Below are 22,665 nucleotides of genomic sequence, written 5' to 3'. Positions count from 1 at the left end.
TTTTGATACAGATTTTTACAAGAATCATGGAAATTGACGCTCTTGATTTGGCTTTTTTTGGGCCGCTTAAACTCCTGTGTCGGGCCAGATCTGGTCCCCCGGGCCTTGAGTTTGACACCAGTGCACTACACCATCAGTGACTTTTTTTTTTTTTTTTTAAATATTTGAGCCCTAAAAAAGCTTTTCTTTTCTTTTTTTTTTTTTTGGAGTGCCTGGCTGTGTACTTTTTTTTTTTTTTTTTACAATTTCAGTTAATTTGTATGTGTATATATATATATATATATTCATGAATGACGGATCCGGTATGTTTTTGTTCCATGTACCCCCCCCCCCCCCGACAATTACTTTGTGTGTCCCCTCAGGCCCGTCCCCGGCTCTCTGTCCTCACTGTTGCACCTACGAAACAGACAGCGACAGCCTCTGCCAGCCTCCATGCCTGGCACGCTGCCCGACCCCACCATGCCTGGCTCCTCTGCTGTGTTGATGCCCGTGAGTACACAAAGGAGCACAGAGCACACACGCGCGCCGCGCTTTTACGCGCCTACGCTGCACATAAACCGTCGAGTCATTTGTACGTACATACGCGCTCCGACGCCATTAAATTGACAAAGCGCAGGTTATTGAAGGAGTCAAGTCCAGTAGAACAGGGGAAATCTATATCTGAGCGGGGGGGTGTAGATTTTATGGAAATGATGATAAAAAGGCGAGTACGTCAAGATGGAGGGAATGATCAAAACAAGAGAAGCCTCCTCTTGAGAGTTAGAATAAAGTCAACATATATATATATATATATATATATATATATATATATATATATATATGTATGTATTTTTCCAAATACACAAATCACAGGTCACCATCAGAAAATATTGGACCAGAAAAAAACTACAAATATGTCGGGTAATTTTGGTGCCAATACACAGCGGAAATCATGAGCTGGAGGGACAGAATAGGGGCACACAGAGCAGACGGAAAAGAAAAACAGGATAAAAGGGGTCGAGAGGCCGGGGGGGGGGGCCGTAGAGCAATGGGCACAACAACAACCGTATCAACTAAAATAATATTCGGCCCATGACAACAGAAACAGCTTTAATAATGCCGCGCTCCCACTAAGTTAAAGTGCCACTGTCATGAAATGCATGATTTTTAGTATGTTCTTAATGAAAACAAACGGCAGCCGACGTGGACCCGTCCGTTTTTTCACCACAAAACATGATTTTGACGAGAGACGGCTTTTTGTAACTCCCGCCGTGAAAATCCTCTCGAGGGATTTGTTTTCGAGAAGAAGCAGGAAGTGTACGTACAGGGCAGGACCACCCTCAAGTGGACTCGATTGTTTCTATTAGTTTTATCTCCTGGAAGCTAGCTCGTTGTTCCCTCGTGTTAGCCAAAATGCCCCCTCGTTGCATTGCTGGACATTGCTCGAACACTCGTGAGGATGGATTTACCCTTCATAAGTTTGCAAGAGACCTGCTTTGTCATGAAAAATGGATTCCACGGGTGCAAAGGATGAGAGCTGTGTGGGTTCCAAATGACAAGTAGGTGTGTATACAGCTAGTAAAAAAAAAACAAACAAAAAAAACAATAGTTGGGTGGGGGGGTCATAATCCATAAATCAGGATTGCAAAATGTGTCGATGTGCGCATCGGAAGACTTCCATGCAGCAGCCGCTGAAGGACGGCCTGCTGCAGGCCTTCTCGGCCCGGGGTGGCTCATGTCCGCCGCGGAGGTGGATAGGGCGGGGAGGCGGTTTGGCCCGTGATCCGCATATCATCTAAATACGGCTCGAAACAATAGGGTAATATTGCCCCGGACACTTCATTCGGTTGTGAGATGTTTTCATCGAAAGGGGCGTAACCCTAACCCTACAGTAGGGGCCACAGCGTGTTTTGAACGGCGAATGTCCGGGGTGACGTCACGGACAGTAAATGCAGCCAACATGGCGACCACTTGGATGTCGAATGAGACTTCCGCAAGTTTGCGCACGGATGACGCGCTCTCCGCTCATATTTATTTTTTCGCGTCGACATCGAAGTGAATAATCTTATATGTATTTTTCATTTCAATATCTATTTTTGAATGTTTATAGGGATGACACTAGACCTCATTGGACTAACGCAAATAAAATTAGCCGTTATATTCGCCAGCGTCTTACAAGTGTACAGAATGTAAACCTAAAACGACGCCGACACGTGGAGGACGCGCAGAAAAAGGAGGTGAATCCCAGCACATAAACGCTGACCACTTGATAGTACACACTCACTTCTTCTTCAGTTTGAATTTCGGTATTTTCACTTCACTTCGTACTGTATTTAGCGGACATTTCCGTTGACCGCCGCGCTGAGACCGACAGGGACCATTCCGAGTTCCAGTGGAAGTTGTTACAGCTGTAAAAAGAAGAGACCAACTCCGTATTTTCTTTTTGTTATCACTTCCTGGTCACCCAGGTGTCCCGATACTTTTGTCCATTTCTTCCGGGTTCACACTGTAACACAAGACAGCCCGTGTTTATGGTACCACGAGGGGGGGAAAAAAAAAAAAAAAAAAAGCTCCCATGTTTATTAAATTAAGAGCTAAGCCGTTTTGGGGAAGATTGACGGTTCAGGAAAGGGGTGCAGGTTAGGGTGATATTTTTACACAAAACACACTTAGTGCAATTAAGGCTCTGTGTCAGGTTCTAGTCCACCCGTTCTCTGCGGCCGGAGATGGGGGTGGGGGTCTTTTCCCCTCGGAGGCCGTAACGCCGCCGCTAACGCCGCCGCCCAGAGTTAGCAGCTGTGCCGTTGCGGCGGCTCCAACGCGCGCATGCACGCACGCGTGCGCTCGCACAAAGGCTCGCTTCTTTCCTGTGCTGGTCTCGCCGCCCGTTTTCTCGCTCAGCTGATTTTTCACAGACGACCGCGCTCACCGCCGCCGCTCATCGGCGGGATATGACCGCGGGTGACGGATTCCAATGTACTAGACCACGGGTGTCAAACTCAAGGCCCGGGGGCCATATCCGGCCGGCCGCAAGATTTTATGTGGCCCGCCAAGGCACACCAAATTCTTGTTCAAATCTGTCCTAAAATTTCAAATTGTGCTATTTTAAATGATAACGTTATGATATTGTAAGCATTTTTGTATTGCTATACAGAGAGTCCTCGGGTTAAGACGGTCTCGACCGAAGTCGTTTCCACTTTACAACGCTCGTCCCCCGGCTAATGCTTGTCCGTGTTTGTGCGCCAGGAGTATCTTGGCATTTTCGCCCTCCTTTTTTAGACATTGTCACCCCAAAGAAGAAAGCGGTGTCTTTTAGCAAGGCATCTGCAGCCAAAAGAAAATCCGTTACCATGGAAACAAAGCTCAAGCGCATAAAAAGATTGGAGAAAGGAGAGAAAAGAGAGGATTGAGGATCAGGTTCCTTCGCGACAGCTAAGCACGGCCTCCCCTTCTTCTTCTCCATCCACCTCTCAGCAGTAATGCTCAATACGTCATCTCGTTTGTTTCCATGTATTTGTTTTTTTTTTTATACAAATTATTTTGATGTAAATTCCGACTTTAACGGCGGAATCCGACTTAAGTCGAAATTCGAGTTTAGTCGCCGCCGTAGGAACGGATCTCAGTCGGGGACCGAGGACTCCCTGTCGTTGGAAAACCCCACTAGCCGTGATTTCTGTTTCCAAAACTAGTTCATAGATTTCACGTGTAAATATGATTAAGCAATTTCATAATGTCATAACGACCCCCAGAGGGAAACAGTAACTACAACGTGTCCCGTACGTATACGGCTAACTCTCACGGCGCCATTTCTGAACACATCCTGCAGCAGGACGGCGGGCCTGACGTTTGAAGACACTCGCCACACAACTATCAGTAACGCACACAAACCTCGTTTTTTTTTTTTTTTTTTTTACCAGCTTCCTGTGTTAAGCCGCTCCATACCGGCTTCCTGTTTTGGGTCAGCTCTTGTTATCATCACACAAAGCCGAGCGGAGGACAGCCCGTCATGTGAAATCAAGCTCTGGTTCTCTCTAATCTCACGCTGCTTGCCTCGCGCTTTACGTTTTTTTTTTTTGAGGGGGCGGTCATATTTTGGCAAAATATTTCGGATTTATTGACTCAGTGTTGCCGTTGTGTTGTCAGATGGAGAGACAAATGTCTATGGGTGCCAACATGATGGCGATGCAAGGCCCCGCCCACAGCAGCCCCTGCTCCTCGGCGCACATTCCCTCCATGCACTCAGAGGCCAAGATGGTGAGTAGACGTATATGCATACATACACATTTATGAGCACGTAACGCTTCAACGGGGCGGCTTTCTTTTCCACCGGGCTCTGCCAAGCGCGGCCCGTGCGGATTTCATCATTTTGGGGTGCAATCAAAGCCGCGTCGCGACCTGCCAGCGAAGAAAAGACCCTTTATGTCGGCGTGCCGCAGCTGCCCGCTCTCGCTGCCTGATGCATATCTTAATGTACAGAACATGTTCTGTAGCTCCTGCGACTTGTTAGCACGGGTTTCACACGGGCAGAACAACTCGCATGATGTCACACTCCGCAAAGGGAAAAGTTTTGGAACGGGGACGGAGTTACGAGGCGAGAGTTGCAAAACTCGAAAGAATTCATTTGCATACGGTCTACACATGGTATTAACTAAAATAATGGTTGTTCCAAGCGGTCTGGCTCGGCCCTCGGATCTTCCTCCGCAATAGTCCTTTTGAATTGATCTCAAACGCCACTATCGCACGGCAGGTTTCGTACTTATTTACTGTAATCGGCTCATGTGCGTGAAAGTAGAGCCACGGTCGCTGGTGCACTTTTCAGCCGGGTATTGAACAAAACGACAAATGAGTACACCCTCGCAGGACCAGCTGTCCCCAGCAAGAAAACATGTATTGGGATATAGCCGTCTTCTTCTTCTTTTCCTTTCGGTTTGTCCCGTTAGGGGTCGCCACTGCGTGTCATCTTTTTCCATCCAAGCCTATCTCGTGCATCTTCCTCTCTCTCACAACATCCATCAACCTTTTCTTTGGTCTTCCTCTCGCTCTTTTGCCTGGCAGCTCCATCCTCAGCATCCTTCTACCAATATACTCACTCTCTCGCCTCTGAACATGTCCAAACCATCGAAGTCTGCTCTCTCTGACCTTGTCTCCAAAACATCCAACTTTGGCTGTCCCTCTAATGAGCTCATTTCTAATCCTATCCAACCAGCTCACTCCAAGCGAGAACCTCAACATCTTCATTTCTGCCACCTCCAGGTCTGCTTCCTGTCGTCGCTTCAGGGCCACCGTCTCTAATCCGTACATCTTGGCCGGCCTCACCGCTGTTTTATAAACTTTGCCCTTCATACTAGCAGCGACTCTTCTGTCACGTAGAACACCAGACACCTTCCGCCAATTGTTCCACCCCGCTTGGACCCGTTTCTTCACTTCCTTACTACACTCACTATTGCGCTGTATTGTTGACCCCGAGTATTTAAAGTCATCCACCCTCGCCATCTCTTCTCCTTGTAGCCTCGGCACTTCCCCATCCGCCCCTCTCCACACATACATTCTGTTTTACTTTGGCAAATCTTCATTCCTCTCCTTTGCAGTGCATGCCTCCATCTTTCTAAATGTTCCTCTGCCTGCTCCCTGCTTTCACTGCAGATCACGATATATTCTGTGAACACCATAGTCCAACGGGACTCCAGTCTAACCTATTCTGTCAGCCTATCCATTACTACCGCAAACAGGAAGGGGCTCAGCGCGGATCCCTGATGCAGTCCCACCTCCACCTTAAATTCTTCTGACACACCGACGGCACATCTCACCCCTGTTCTGCTGCCCTCCACATACATGTCCTGTACTACTCTAATATATTTCTCCGCCACACCGGACTTGCGCATGCAGTACCACAGTTCCTCTCTTGGTACTCTGTCGTAGGCTTTCTCTAGACCTACAAATACACAATGTAGATCCTTCTGACCTTCTCTGTACTTTTCCACAAGCATCCTCAAGGCAAATAATGCACCTGTGGTACTCTTTCTAGGCGAGAAACCATAAAGTTGCTCGCAGATACTTACTTCTGTCCTGAGTCTAGCCTCCACTACTCTTTCGCATAACTTCATTGTGTGGCTCATCATCTTTATTTATTGATTGATTAATATTATTCCAAATATGCGATTGGCCTCAACCTAATCGACGCCTCCACCAATCTGCAGTTGAGTCAATCACCCCCCCCCCACCTGCCCACTTGATTTATTTATTTTTTTTTTTTTTTTTTTTATTTTTTTTTTTTTTACAAAATGACGGGCAGCCGACATTATGTTCAAAGTGATAAAGAAAACGGGAACCTCTCTCAGCGAAGTAACGAATGTCCCAACGTGGAAATAAAAATGCGTCCCGGAAAGTGTGCTCGGAAATGGGCGCCGATGGCTGACTGTGCTTGGAGAGATGGAGTGGACGGAGAGAGGAAAGAGAGAGAGAGAGGAGTAGTAGAGGTCATTAGAAGAGTTATTGCTCTGATAGTGGAGCGCAGGAGCATTCCCAGGGCATTTAATTCTCCCTCTTCCTCCTGCTCTCTCAAGATTGATCGTCTTTGTGGTCTTTTGAATCTCCTCAACGGTTCCTATGGTAACATCTCGGGGTAACACAATATTGGTGTATTAGGCTTATCTCTCCTCTGGCTGTCATCCAGACACATCTTACCCCGTGTTTTTTTTTTTTGTACTCCTCCTATCTTTGTAATTGAATTGTAAATGCTCCATCGGGCCTTCCATAAACATATGCAGTCACTAAGTGGCTACAGGCCACCGCTTTAAGTCCGCCATCTAGACGCACGCCGCATAAAAAAAAAAAAAAAAAACAAGATCAATCCAGATTCTCTTCACTGATGTCCGAACACAACCGATGGATTTTTTTCGCGATTACGAGACAGACGGAATAATCGGCTGCAATTGTGTTATCGGGGGAAGTGATCTTTACCATGCGTTTCATAAGCAACGGTGGAGTCCAAATTCCATAATATCCGCGGCCGGGCCGGGTCGATAAGTACGGCTTGGCTATCGGGTAACTGGGCCGCGATCGGGCCCATGTGTGTCCCCCCCCACCCCGCCCGCGACGTCCTCGATCCGGCTCTAATCGCATTACCCGACCGTGTTGACGTTCCGCCAATGGGAAATCTCCACACTGTAACCCCACACCCCCCCCCCCCCCCCCCGAGGCGTGGACCCGGGTGCGCGCTCGCTCGCCAAAGTTTACATTATTTGAGCATGGGGGGGGGGGGGGAATTGAGTGGGACTTTGATAGACGTGAGGGAAATAGATAGACGGCGAGTTGAAACGTGAGAGACGTCGATATTCCCAGCCACTAAACACGGGGAAATTGGCATAATTCTGGACTTAAAAGGACTCATTTTGTGTGTTTTGTTTGATATTTCGAGGTAACCGGAGGCCCCTGTTTTGCAGATTCAACCCTCCCCGGTCAGGGAAAGCACAGAGCTTGTGGGTGGGGGTGGGGGCTAATGAAGGCTAATTGATTTTGTGGTGGGCCAGAGCAGCAGGGAGGCCTGTCTCTGGTGTAAATAGTTAATGAGCCAAAGGACTGCTGCGGGCCCCTCGGGGACTCGTATCTCGCTCTAAGCGCTCTCTTTGTTGCTCTGCGGGCCTGAGACTGCATCGCCGCATCGGTCGGTGTCTTTATGGGGTTTTTTTTTTCCTTCTATCTGGCTCCCCCCCATTTGGTCGCCAGCGTTTAAGTGGTACAGCAAAACCTGAGGGTGCCGTAACAGACTTGTAAGGTTTCTGTGTTTACATTTAGTTGTCTGGGAGGGCTCGCTAAGATCGGAGCGTTTTATTAGTTTTGGTACAAGTGATTTTTTTTTTTTTTTTTTTTGCGTTGGGTCCTCGCGGTGCCGGGTGTGGTCGCGTTCTGTTGTGTTGTGGTCCAGGGAACAGAGCGGTGCGTGTTGCGGGCTAGAGGTTGTGGGATAGCCGACCTTCGTGGTGTGAAGGAAATCGGGACGAGGCCAAGGGATGACATCACCGCTCCGGAGCCGGTTCTCCGCGGGGCCTCGTGAGCCGCACGGCGACACATGCGCACGCGGTCCGATCCGGCTCGGTTTCATCATCGTCGCTACACGATAACAAACGCGCGCAGGCGAGGGCAGGTGAACGTCCACTGTAGGTACAAACTCCTCCTTCTACCCCCCCTCAAAACAACCTTCTTTGTGCTCCGATTCCCTTATCGTACACGTTCCAAACAACATCACGCTCGCACCACACGAGCGCGACGTGACTCAGCTCATGTTAGCGCGTCCGTGTTGGTTATTTTTTTTATTTATTTATATATATATATATTTTTTTGTGCTCCTTTCAAAATGAGCCCCGGTCTTTTCACCATCCCGCCCGCCCGTCTGAAAAATGTGTTATTTATTAGCTACCAATTAAATATTGTTTAGATTGTTGCTAAGGACAATAAAAGTGTCACTAAGCATCAGGGTAGGTGGTGAGTTTTTAATGAGGTAAACAATACTATATGTTGCTCCAGTGCGGTACTCTTGGCTGTGCGGAGTTGGCACACGACGGGCGGATGACATAATTCCTGGCTTGTTCTAAATGTGCTTCTTTTTACTCCGCGGAGGGTGGGGGTGAAAAAAAAAATCTTTCCCTCTTAAAGAGATATTTCATAGTACACAAGAGGATCCATAATCAAAAGAGTTTTGACCAGACTGAAGTAGCTTTTTATATTCTGTTTACCAAGCCCTTAATGTGAGTCTTTCAAGGTCCTTGGGTTAATAAGAGTGAGTTTTATGCTAATAATAACTATGAGGACATGTTATCCACTCTATGTGTGGAAAAAAAAAAAAAAATGCCAAAATGCAGCTTGTGTTTATGCGTCACCCTTAATACACGTTCCGCGCTTATAATTGTTTTAGGATGAACTAATTTGCTTTCGGTTAAACAATTACAGCGCACGGTTGTGTTTGTTAGCGGCGTAGCGTCGCGAGGCGCACGCGCGCAAACGCACAACAGAAGTGGAACTCCAGGTTTTGTAAGCAACATCTGCATGAATGGCAACATTGTCGGGGCGTGATGTCATCGGAGAGGGACCCTGAGCTAAGAGCACAGCTGAATCTGCAGGCGGAGCCATAATGTCCATTTACTGTACAGTATATAAAAAAAAAATATATATATATATATATATATATTGTGTGTGTGTGTGTGTGGTGTGTGTGTGTACCACGTGCACAAAAATGACTCACTCTCATTCCATTGGTGTAGAAAACACATTTGTGGAGTGACCGAACTAAAGCGGACCGTTCGCAAGGAGCCGTTGATGCGGAGCTGTCGCGTCTAAGCAGTTCTAGGCGCTAAGCGGCAGTTCTAAGATGAGTCGAACACAAACACACCATTTGGGTCTGTACTGGCGTACTGATAGGGATGGTGACTGACTATACAATTGGTTTCTTTCACCATGGAGGTGAGTAGAGTCAAGAGTGAGGGGCTGAGAGTTTATCAGTGCTGGACTCGGACCAAGGAGGGGGGCCCACCCGTCACGCTGCTTCCACTGTGGCGTTGTTGTTTTTTTTCCGACCCAGAGTACACACTGTCTATCTCTTGGAGTGATGTCTTTATGATGACACCGCCCCACTTTGTGTACGTTTCGGTAACGACGCGCACAATCGCCGTCGTTTCTTAAAAAGGGACGGCGGAAACCTCCGTCGTGCGCGATCCGATCCAAGGTTTTCCAAACATCGTCCATGGGGAAAAAGAATGGAAGTAATCTTTTCCGGGATCAGATGGTCTGCGTCGTAACGTAGAACTGCACAGGCAAAGTTTTAACATATGAATTGGAGTTATTTTGGATTAATTAATTACAAGATAATATACAGCTAACAGGTGGCTGGTAAAGCGTTAGCCTCACAGTTCTGAGGTCCCAGGTTCGATCCCAGACCCGCCTGTGTGGAGTTCACATGTTCTCCCCGTGCCTGTGTGGGTTTCCTCCGGGTACTCCGGTTTCAAAAACATTAATTGGACACTCTAAATTGCCCCTAGGTGTGATTGTGAGTGCGGCTGTTTGCCTCGATGTGCTCTGCGATTGGCTGGCGACCAGTTCATGGTGGCCTTTGACAGCTGCGATAGGCTCCAGCCCTCCCTGCAGCCCTCGTGAGGATAAGCGGCAAAGAAAATGGATGGATGGATGTACAGCTAACCCTACAAGCATTATTGTCAGAGTCATTTTTTATTGGTGCAAACAAATCCATCCAGACATAAAGAAAAAACCCAATGGGCAATTTAAAATGTTGAATTTAAAATGGCTCGGCTCCTAGAATGTGTTTTTTAAAAAATGCATTTCATTGCACTTTTCTATTTCTGCGCTGCAACTGACACTCGGTGGACTCATTCCCGGGAAATTGATAAGGCTGATACCACTGAGAGATGCAACAGAGCCTTTCATCCGAAATTGAACTGTTTACTTTTAACCAAGCATGTTTGAAGGTGTTCACTTTTCTGGAACGTTTATGTCTGTGCATTTTTTTTTTCACTGAATATTTTGCTCATTTCTGTCTACAATATAATTTAGCATGATAGGTGGGGGAAAAAAGCAAATCAATGCGCTGCTTTAGAAATGGGATTCAATAGATGCTATCCTCATATTTGAAGAGTTTTAAATGTGCGAGTACCGGTGTGGCCGACGGGGGCGGGCGGGGGTGACCGAGTTGCATCTGTTCATCTTCGGATGACTCCATGTTGTTTTTGCCGTGCTGATGCGATGGCCATTTGGTCACGGTCCAGGGCCTGTGAATGGGCCGGGATCCGACAGAGGCTCGCCTGGCTAAACCAGCTGCCGTCACCCCGTGGGCTGCCCCGCCGTCCGTGACCCCAACCACCCACCGCCACACGGCCCCGCCCGAAAAAAAAAAAAACAGCGTTGGATTAGTTTATATCCCAGACTGCACAATAAGACCTCACACACTGGAGAGATGATTGGATTTAGATTGCTGGGTCAGAGATTTCGCTCTGATTATGATCAAACCAACATCGACGACTCTGTTCAATATCTGATATCTCCTCGGACACCGGGAGATCTCATTTGGTCCCACTCTATTTTTCTGTTGTCCAATTCTCCCCCCTCCCCCCCACAGAACGGTGATGAAATTTGATCAACTCCAGTCTTTTGTTTTCCTTTTTGGTTCTTGGTTCTGGATCATTGTGACATTTTGGAGGCCCGCCCGTGTCTCTAAAAAGCTAAGAGCGTCATTCTAATAAAAAGCAATCTGACGATGCCCGAAGACTTAACTGTATTCGTACTATTTCATCGTAACTTTTGGTCTTTGTCAGACGCGTTTCTTATCAGGCTTTCTGTTGATCTTAGCAGCTGTAGTGGCGAGGACGAAAAGGTTGTTGAGAGCTCTGCTTTACATGAGATGGAACAGACCGCAGTCCGAAGCCCATTCATTAAGTTGACAGGGTGGAGGAGCCGCTAAGAGCGCGAGCGCGTGCTTTGGCTCGCGATTCCTCGGCGGGTGCGCGTCTCGCCGAACCCGTCGCGTTCGTCTGTCCGCCTGGCCGAGTTTATGTCTCCGTCCCGCAGCCAGAGGTGCGGGGCCCTGTCCGGCCCCCGGCTCTTATGCGCTTGGCCCGGGACCTGAGAGTTAAGAGAGAGGGGGCGACATAACGGCCGGAGCTCTCCCATCAGACTGTCTGCCTTGCCGTTCCCTGAGGAAATCAGTTTAACAGTCCCCAGCTCTTGGCAAGCGCAGGGGGAAAAGGGGAGGGGGGGGGGACGAGGGTGGAGGGTTACTGCCTCTCTGGGCGAGAGGGAAATCTAATAAAAGTGAACTAATGGGGGGTGTGGAGTTTAAGGGGACAGAGAGCGGGTTCTGCAGGCAGGCACGTAGTGGGGTAGTGAGCGGAATTAGATCCTCTTAGCGCTTGGCAAGGCTACACAGACGAGCCCCCGCTTTTGAACTGCAGATGGGAACCATCTTGGCGTTTGAGTCGGGGGACAAAATCCCACGTAAAAATATCGTCGGGAAAGTTATGATGATGAAGAATGATGTTGAAAAAGATACTCTTCAAATAAAGGGGGGCCGCCGCCGCCGGCCGCGCTAGCAAATGGACCGCGGTGGAACCTATAACGTCAAACACAATCTGTTCTGCGATGCTGTTTAGCATCCGCGTTGTTCTAATTCTGTAACGCTGTTTCCCCCTGGGAAATAATGTTGTAAATTCAATGATTCCAGTTTCTAACCGTTGCCGATCAGTCAGCCCTTATCAGCTGTGCGGCCAATGTTGACGGAAACATTAACTGCGACCCGTCTTGCGAGTTTTTCCAAGAAACCAGACGATCCTCAGACAGTTTTTTTTTTTCTCTCTTTAGTCGCAAACAAAAATTTCAGTTGCGAGCTATAAATGGTGGGCACCAACCTCACAACTAGCAGCAAATGGTGAAAAATTATTGCGCTTGCTTCTAGCTACCTATCGCCATTCCTCGGTAAGTGTAAACATAAATCAAAGAGAAATACGTGCTTTGTGTAGAATCAAAACACAGAACTTTAAAAAGTGCTCCAACTGTAAAACGATGACGGAAACTAGAAATGATGTAGTCATAAGGTAGTTATAACACTTTAAACAACAGCGATTTGGAAAGAAATGGTGCAGCAGCACATGTAGACAGACAATTTAACAATGGTGTACACACCGCTCTAATAGGACAAAAGCAAGTTTTACATTGTATAATGAAAGTAAAATGAAGGAAAATGACTCTCCGTTTAAAGATTTCAGAAACACATAATGAAGAGGGAAATGTAAGGTGTTGTCAAGCCTTGTGATAACTATATTATTCATCCAGATATGCATCTGTTTTCTTGTCCTAGTCCCCTTTATATATATATTTCCCCATGACCCTTGTGAGGACAAGCGGCTAAGAAAATGGATGGATGGTTGGATGGATATATATATGCGGCACGGTGGTTCAGCTGGTAAAAGCGTTGGACCCAGGTTCGATCCCGGCCCCGCCTGTGTGGAGTTTGCATGTTCTCCCCGTGCCTGCGTGGGTTTTCTCCGGCCACTCCTGTCTCCTCCCACATCCCAAAAACATACAACATTAATTGGGCACGATAAATTGCCCATAGGTGTGACTGTGACTGTGGCTGTTTGTCTCGTTGTGCCCTGTGATTCGCTGAAAACCAGTTCAGGGTGTACCCCGCTTCCTGCTCGTTGACAGCTCGGATAGGCTCCAGCACTCCTTGTGACCCTCGTGAGCATAAGCGGCGAAGAAAATGGATGGATGGATGTTGTCTGGTAGAAATTCAGACAACAAAATGCTAAACGGTTAGCCATCGTAATTAGCATCAGCATGCCAATGATTACTATTTTAGGTAAACAAAAAAATATATATATAAGCACCGTTCAAAACACTCATGCATCATTTTATATAACATGATATTCATTTTTTACATTTATCACTGGCACAAAACAGAATCCGTCTGCCATACATGCACTCCCATACACTCCCTGTGACCCTCGTGAGGATAAGCGCCGAAGAAAATGGATGGATATATATTAGAAAACATTGGTTAAATTTCAGCATATTTGGAACATTTCACTTTTGAGGTTGGGCTGTATTTTTATGGCTAACTGTCTCCACTAATGGCTAAATCTTTGAGAGCCGTCGTTTGGCGCCAGAGGGCTACAAGTAGCCAAATAATTAACCCCCCCCCCGCCGTTAAAGGGGAATAAAAGTGCTCACCTTGACCTCACCGGTCTTGATTTAGCCCCCCCGCACGATCTCTTCCCTCAGTACCTGCTTTGCGCTTCCTACATCTCAGGTTAATAGATATGAAGTCATTTGTGGAGCGGAAGCCCGGCTGCGTTCTGCAAAGGTGCACCGGAGCACTAGCGCGACATCACTCAAAGCGGCCATTAATAAATATCATTAATGGCCCCATCACCCGGGTCTCCCTTGAACCCACATAAAAGAGAAAGGGGCCTAAAAAAGAGAGAGCCGGCGAAAGCAGGGGGGCAAAGGTCTGAGAGTGGACGTAGGTTTCGACAAAAAATGGAACGAGAACTGAAGTTTTTCCGGAGTGGTAAAAAGTTGTTGTGGACTAGTTGATGAATGTCGTGCAATAATGTTTTTGTCATCCTCCAAAAATGTGCAAAGTTAAAATGTTTTCGTATTAAGAATTCAAATGAGCTTTGTTTTTTGTTTAGTTTAGCTTGTTGTGTTATTACCCCCCCCCAAAAAAAAAAAAAGACAAGTTGCGCACCCTACAGGCTAACACCTGTGCTTATTTAATGACTGTTTTCCGCTGCCGCCGCGTAGAAAAGGACAGCGGCACGGTGTGTTATTAGAGTAAAATACACGTGGTGGTTCGGCGGTCGCGCCCAGCACCGTCTGGCGACTTGCAGCCGCGTGTTGGGCGGCATCAAGAAGGCTGATGAGGGTGTTTTTCGCAGCGCTCGTCGCCACTTTGCTAACGTCCTTAAAGTTGCATCGCTGCGGTTGTGGACGCAAATATTTGATCAGGTTCCATTTGATTCTGAACGTCTGTCAGTACCATGTTTTTGGAGCAGTGTTGGTCGGTGAAATTCAAGCTAGCGCCACGACTGCGACATTCATGCTAGTTTTGCGCGCTCCGTCAGTTACATGTGTGTTAGCGTTAAGCTAGCATACTTTGACAAGCTCGTGTTTTGGTTAAATACGCAATTTTGTGATCGTCTTTGTTTTATGTTTAAAGTGCCACTGTCGTGAAATGCATGATTTTTAGGATATAATTAATGAAAAAAAAAAACGGCAGCCGGTATGGACCCATCCGTTTTTTTCACCACAAAACCTAATTTTGACATATATGGTTTTGTGTAACTCCCACCATGAAAATCCTCTCGAGGGATTTGTTTTCAAGAAGAAGCAGGAAGTGACGTACATGGCAGAACCGCCCTCAAGTGGACTTGTTTGTTTCTATTAGTTTTTCCTGCGGGAAGCTAGCTCGTTGTTCCTTTGCGTTAGCCAAAATGGCGGCTCGTTGTATTCCTGGATATTACGCGAACACTCGGGAGGATGGATTCGCCCTTCATAAGTTTCCAAGAGACCCAGTTTGTCGTGAAAAATGGATTGCACGGGTGCTAAGGACGAGAGCTTCGTAGGTTCCAAATGACAGGGAGGTGTGTGTACAGCTACTAAAAATAAAATCGTGATCGGCGGACGGGGTGGTTCGTCGCGGGGCCGGGCTGTGGTGGCACATCACCGCCGCGGAGGTGCATCGGACGGGGAGGCGGTTTGGGCGGGGCGTCGTTGTCGCTCGTGGGCGCCGTTGTTCATCACTGCCGTGGTCATGCGGTTTGGCCCGATCCGCATATCATCTAAAGGTGGCTCAAAACGATAGGGTAATATTTCCCCGGTCACTTCACTTGGTTGTGAGATGTTTTCTTCTTCGTGTCTGAAGGGGCGTGTCCTACAGTAAGGGCCCCAGCGTGTTTTCAATGGCGAATGTCCCAGCGTGATGTCACGGACAGACGATACAGCCAATATGGCGACCACTTGAATGTCGAATGAGACTTCCGCAACTTTGCGCATGGATGACGCGCTCTCCGCTCACATTTATTTTTTCATATAGACAATGAAACGAATAATGTTATGTGTGTGTTTCATTCCAATATCTATTTTAGAATGTTTATAGGGATGACACTTGACCTTTAAACGTCACCTGGGAATGGCGGGAAATAGCTTGCAAGCACTTGGCCTCTTTTTTTTTTTTTTTTTTTGGTGTTCTACTTGTTGTGATGTTTGTTGCCACCATTTTGCGCTTGAAAATACATTTTATGTTGACAACTGTATGCAAAAAAATAAAATAAAATCATCCCGAGTGACAGCTCGTATTTCGAAAGATGCCTTAGTCGGGTTATCGAATTTAGAGAGTCAAAGTACGAAGTCGTCCAAAAAATAATAAAAACTTGAGTAACGGAAATATAGCAGAGACGGTCTGGAAGTATTTTGTACATCCTGACTTCCCACCACTGGTACTTGTAGTAGTAGTAGTTGTAGTTTTTACTTCCAGGAGCTTTTTGGCCATCCCCAGTCGCCATCCATAAAACTGTTTGACGCGGATCTGGATTTTGGTTGCTCGCTAATACAATTGCTAAATAGATCGCTTGCCAGCTGGACTTGTATCAAACAGGCTGATAAAGGAACTTGGGCTGATGGCGTGTGAGGACGAGGGGCGGGGGGCACCTAATCTTCCCCCCACCTCAATCTGAGAGGGGTCTTTCGCTCTCTCACACCCTCCCCGTCCTGCTATCATGGCGTCCAGTTGGCGGGCACCCCCACCCCCCAGATGCGCACAATGGCCGTCGCACAAGTTATTTCTTGTGATAACCTGACATGACTCGGAGGCCCCGCGGGTGCGTTTGATTGGTTTCCTCTTACACAAGAGGGGCGGGACTCACCTCGCCGGTGCTGAGTGACATGTTGAAGGTCGAAGGGAATGCGTTGCCATCCTCGGAACCCGTCCCCGTCGCACGCGGACGATGCCCCCGCATCAATATTGCTCACCACGTTGGATGTCTGTAAGCTTGACATAATTCATTTTCTGTCATAGCTGCACGATCAATTACTTTTTAATCGTTTTTCTCCAGATTCTTCTGATCACCGCATTCCTCTCCCCATTTTTTTTTAAATGTGTACATAGCCCTACAAGCAGGACAGCTGCATTGCTGACGCTGCTCGCCGTGTGTTAGCATAGCCTCGGTGGTATTTTAACCCCGCTGGTCACAACACAGAGGAGACCCCCCCCCCCCCCCCAAAACCGCCAGCCGTGAGAGTTGACCTGTTGAGGCTGCGGTCAAGGCGGCTACCAGGGGGATTTAATTTTTAGGATCAGACATAGATGAAAGTGGAATAATGAAAGAAAAACAGCATGAAGTCCGCGTCACAACGTCCGGCATCTTTTTACACAACAAAAGCGAAACTACGCTCGGTTAAAGCAGGCCAAGTCCATCGTTTCACAATCCTGGTTTATGTAAAATAGATCCAGGAATTGGGGATCGGGAGAACAGTTCTAAATCAAGGTCAGAAAAGAATGCGGCCGCGCACTTCTTTCTCCCGTCTGGTAAAAAGCTTTTGCGCTCTCGCAGATTTTTTTTCTTTTGGTGCGAGAGAGGAGAGGGCGAGCTCGACGGTGTGCGCCGGTCACGTCTGAGTGTTGTGATCCGGACCAGCTGGATGACGTTCCCGGTGGGAATCGTGAATGTAGAGGTTGTTAAAAGATATGGAGCCCCCGGACGCTCCGTGGACTTACTGACGGCAGCTGGGACCTGGGGGGTGTGTGTGGGGGGGGGGGGGGTCACCGATGAAAAGTGTGGGATTCACGGCAGTAGCCCTTCAGTTAAAAGTCTTTCATTTGTGAAATTTTCATTAGTATTTAAAAAAAAAAAAAAAAATCAATCAATCAAACAGAATCTAAATGTGTTGATGAATCACTTTAGACTAAACAGTTCTGGACTATTTCAGAAAAAGCAGACCCGTTTATTATTATTATTATTATTTCGGGTTGCGGCATACGCTTGTATATTTGTGGATTATCTTGTCTTTGCGCCGTGCCCGGAAAAAAACAAAAACCAAAAACAAAAACCACACCCTTGAGCCAAAACGAAGCAGATAAACACAAACAACATGAGAACACCTAAGGAGAGGAGAACCAGCACCTCCGTCACGGCTAAGTAGTGCGACCGCAAGCTTAAAGCAACAAACCCCCGCGGCTGGGTCAACAGTCTGGGACTCGCACCTTCGCGAGAGAGCTCATCTCGTATGGCGCGCGCACAAAGAGCGAGGTTATTAGGAATATGAAGAGCCAAGATGTGGGATGGGCGAGGGGGTGACAGGACTGAAGGGGAGACAGAGGACACACTAAGTGCTTTGATTGGGTCCCCAGACGTACGGATTTATGGGGCAAATTCATCCTCTTATCTAGTCAGCGCGTGGAGCCCTCATAACTGTTACTAATCAGCATGATAAAACATAACAATTCATTAATGATTTGCTTATGAGGAATATGGGGATGGGGAGTTCACTCAATTCTTGATGACAATGTGGAAAAGGGTCAAGAAAACAAATGAGTATATACACGCAGAAAGACACGTCTATATATAATTACTCTATATATACTGTGTGTATATATATATATATATATATTTTTTTTTTTTTTGGGGGGGTGCACTAGTTGACTGACAGAGTGATAAATAATACAGTACAACCTCAGTCCTCGACCGCAATCCGTTCAAGTAGGCGGTTGAAGAAGCAATTTGTTCAAAAACCGAATCGATATTTCCCATTACACTTAATGGAAAAAGAAATAATGTGTTCCAAATGGGCTTTTTCAAACATTTTTTTTTAGCTTTTCCTGATAATAAACTGCAGAGTAGAAATGCATGTGTAGTATAAATACTTTATATAATAAAATGATTTAGGAACTGTATTTATTTTTTGCTTTAAATGTATCGTTTATTAGTAGAGTAGGCTAGGCTGGGAGTGCATTGCCGTATCTGTTGCGACTCAGCCCCGAGCCATGTAAACTTTTTTTTTTATTAACAAAAGTGGAGAATAACTTTAAACCACAGTAATGAGGGGGGAAAAAATGAAACAATTTTTTTCATTTTTACAAAATGTAACATACAAAAACATGAACTCGTAACTCGAGTTCATGAAATCTTTGAAACAAAAACAAAAACTGCAGAAAGGCTAATGGAACAAAGCATTATTAAAGTTCCCAAGAAAAAAACGATGCAAAACTATCAACTACTGCATCAAATCCCTTGGGTGGAAGTTCTTTTCTTTTCCCAAAAAATGTATCTGGTGTCACTTCTTTGGAGCCATGATTGGGGGTTAATTGTCCTCAGTAGGAAGAAAAACAGTCAGTAAATGGAGCTTCCGGGACACGTTTGCGTACAGATGCTGCGCTATACACAATAACAACACGCGTCATGGGTCAGCTGGTTGGGTCCACGCGTTATGTTACTTCCGGGTTTTTTCGGCGTCGTGGGTCAACAGGTCGGGCCATGCACATTATGTTATTTACGGGTTTTGTCGGGGGGGTTCGAGTACCGATTTTCGTTCGAAAACAGAGGCAAAAAGATCTCGAAATTTTCGTTCGGAACCGATTTGTTCGAGAAAGGAGACGTTCAAGAACTGAGTTTTCACTGTATTGTGATTTGTTATTTTCATTTTTTTTCTTTACACTAAATTCAACTGTCAAGGCCAAACTAAACGTTTTCACACCGGCCAGCACGTTTTTTTTTTTTTTTTTTTATCAGCTAAAACGTGCTGATTCTCATTGAAAAATGTCATCCTTAACACTTTCTGGAAACACTCAGTTCAGTAAATGTAAACAAATTGGAAATAATCCACAGATGCTCACACGCTTGTGTAACTTGACTAGCCCGTATGCTAACGTGCGTTACTTTCCAGGCAGTGGCATCGTTATCAATTTCCTGGGCCTCCAAAAATGTTTTTGGGCAGTATATCAATTCATTTTTGGTGGGAGGTTTAAAAGAAAAAAATTGGATTAAAAAAACATTCCAATCATCAGGGTTTTCATTTATTCACTGATTTACGCTATTCACAGTCAGTCTTCTTCTTCTTATTATTATTATTATGCCGATCCCTGGCCCCAAAAAAAAAAAAAAAAAAAAAAGCTACATTAAAGCATATTTGTCTTTCTTTGCACTCAGAGACTGAAGGCTGCACTTTCACACCACCCGGGCGCCCTCGCAAACGGAAACATGAACTCCATGGGCCACATGATGGAGATGATGTCGTCGCGGCAGGAGCAAGGCAACCACCATCACATGCACTCGCACTCGCACCCGCACCAGCACCTCCAAGCGCCCCCCCACGCGTACCAGCACCACGGCCACCACCACCACGGCCAGGGCCACGGCCCCGGCGGCCACCATCACCCGCAGGGACACAACCCCCATCACAACTCCCACGGTGGCCACCTCCATCCGGGGCATCCGCACCAGACCTCGCCGCACCCTCAGATGCACTCCGCGTCGCAGGTACGAATTTTCTCAACCGGGGATATTCTCGTGTTTGCGACCCGCCAACGTACAACAGTGGGGCCCGACCGATAAATCAGCCCAGATTTTCAAACTCGGCCAATGTTTATCAGATTTTTTACACATTACAACATAAGCCAAACATATGTTCAAACAACAACAACAACAAAAATGCAAGATCAGCAAAAAAATGTCACCGATTTTTGATTTTTACAAAAGATGGATTAATGCGCATTACAATGTAAGGCAAAGACAAAGGCATAAAAAAAACATATATATACTGTGTGTATAGAAAAAAAAAATATATATATATATATATGTGTGTGTGTGTGTGTGTATGTATGTCAATATATATATGTTGTGTGTGTGTGTGTTGTGTGTGTGTGTGTGTGTGTGTATATATATATATATTATATATATATATATATATATGCGACTGTGTTTGGATGGATGGATATATACTGTGTGTGTGTGTGTGTGTGTGTGTATATATATATATACGTGCCTGCGTGGGTTTCCTCCGGGCACTCCAGTTTCCTCCCACACTCCAAAAACATGCAACATTAATTGGACACTCTAAAATTGCCCGTAGGTGTGATTGTGAGTGCGGCTGTTTGTCTCGATGTGCCCTGCGATTGGCTGGCGACCAGTTCAGGGTGTAACCCCGCCTGCTGTCCATCGACAGCTGGGATAGGCTCCAGCACTCCCCGTGACTCTCGTGAAGATAAGCGGCAAAAGAAAATGGATGGATGAAGATATATATATATATATATATATATATATATATATATATATGCGCCTGTTTTTGCCTTCCTGTCATGGAGTTTCTTGGCTTGTTGTCATCCGTTGAGCATAGCCAGCTGCAGGGAAGAGGTCAGGAGATGAATTTTAACAATCGCAGGTTTGTCCCACGGAAACTATTCTCCACGCCCGTCTCCTCTGGCCCGGGCGCACAAATGGCGGCCATTGGGGAACCTCGGCTGACACCTTCCTGCGAACACATTTGTACGTATGCCTCACAGCATTCAAAATAATTCGACGCACAGCGAGCCGCTCTGTCCTCGCGTTGTCCGACGCCCTTTGCGATGTCGGACGACGGACCGGCGCTGCGAGTCAGTCCGCGGTACGCTCCAAATGCGCCGTTAATGCGTTAAAACAACACGTTCGATGCATGCTCGGCACGCGTTGAAGCGGCTCGTGTTTTTCCCGTGCTTCTCGTAAAAATGGTAACGGGCCAAACTGCCAACACTTGACCTTGCCAAGTATATGTCAAGATCCGTCCGTCCACGTACACGTCTGTCTGCCGGTGTTAGTCTGAGTGGAAGTGGGTGGTGGAAAAGCGCCCGACACCTCTTTAACTGGGGAGGCAGCTCGGTGAATCGGCCCAGTCACTCGCCCGTTGCGGCAGATGTTGTTTTCAGGGCACTTGGCACGCTTGAAATTGCTTTGGGGGGTAATGTATGGACGCTTGTTTGTGTTTGGAGCGCAGCGGGGTGGCTGCAGCAGTCAGGTGTCTGGATGCTTTCCAGGTGTGTCACAAAGATTACGTCTGCGCTTGCGAGTTGCCAGACGCAAACTGTCTCATTAGAGAGCCGGGTTACGATTCAACCCCCCCCCTCCCCCAATTCCATGTTTCAGATGTCTCCCGCCACCCAGCACATGCAGCCGACGCAGACGCTTCACTCCCCGCCCCCGAGCGGCGGCCGGCGGAGGCGGGTGGTGGACGAGGATCCGGACGAACGTCGGCGGAAGTTTTTGGAAAGGAACCGAGCGGCGGCGACGCGATGCAGGCAGAAGAGGAAAGTGTGGGTGATGTCGTTAGAGAAGAAAGCGGAAGAACTCACGCAGACCAACATGCAGCTTCAGGTACAAAAAGGGAACCAAAAGAAGCGTTTTACCTTCAGATGAAATATTCTAATACAACAATATTAAATGCTGGATGTACTTTGTTCCTGGTTTATACATGACAAAATGGCTATCACTTTCAAATCTTTCCCAAATTGATTCTCCTATCGATTATTGAGCGACCAATCAAATTATAATAATAGGAAATACACATTTTTGGGGGGTTTTGTTCCTCTTTGTTGTTTGACTTAAACTGCAAATGTTGTCTGGTATAAATTCAGACAACAAAATGCTAAACGGTTAGCCATCGCAATTAGCATTAGCATGCCAGCGATTAGCATTTTAGGTAAACAAAAGAATGCTAACCACCATTTACCACACTCATTTTATATAACATCCATCCATCCATCCATTTCCATCCTCACAAGGGTCACGGGGAGCGCTGGATCCTAATTGGTTGCTAGCCAATCGCAGGGCACGTAGAGACAAACAGCCGCACTCACAATCACACCTATGGGCAATTTAGAGTGCCCAATTGATGGTGCATGTTTTTGGGATGTGGGGGGAAACCGGAGTGCCTACCCGGAGAAAAGCCACGCAGGCACGGGGAGAACATGCAAACTCCACACAGGCGGGTCCAGGATCGAACCCGGGACCTCAGAACTGCGAGGCCAACGCTTTACCGGCTGGTGCCGTCCATTTTATATAAGATGATATTCATTTTTGACATTTAGCGCCGGAACAAAACAGAATCCTTTTCCCATACATGTTTGGTGGAATTTTTTTTTAGATGGGTCTTAGCGGC

General features: G+C 46.8%; 1 protein-coding gene across 5 annotated transcripts in view; it reads left to right on the top strand.

Moving 5' to 3' along the window:
* The window catches only part of creb5b (cAMP responsive element binding protein 5b), a 64,359-nt gene that overhangs the window by 32,781 nt on the left and 8,913 nt on the right, over positions 1 to 22,665 (top strand). For all 5 annotated transcript variants that reach the window (XR_009795201.1, XM_061821336.1, XM_061821338.1 and 2 more), the window contains exons 6-9: positions 363 to 489; positions 4,123 to 4,233; positions 19,686 to 20,015; positions 21,654 to 21,881. Coding sequence is in view for 4 of the 5 variants with exons in the window: in XM_061821336.1 (XP_061677320.1) it covers positions 363 to 489; positions 4,123 to 4,233; positions 19,686 to 20,015; positions 21,654 to 21,881 (796 nt within the window). In the remaining variant the exon portion in view is untranslated. The remainder of the gene's footprint in view (positions 1 to 362; positions 490 to 4,122; positions 4,234 to 19,685; positions 20,016 to 21,653; positions 21,882 to 22,665) is intronic.

This window comes from Syngnathoides biaculeatus, chromosome 5 (genome assembly GCF_019802595.1).
Source record: "Syngnathoides biaculeatus isolate LvHL_M chromosome 5, ASM1980259v1, whole genome shotgun sequence".
In the NCBI taxonomy this organism is placed as follows: domain Eukaryota; kingdom Metazoa; phylum Chordata; class Actinopteri; order Syngnathiformes; family Syngnathidae; genus Syngnathoides; species Syngnathoides biaculeatus.
This window is presented reverse-complemented; position numbering and strand designations above follow the sequence as displayed.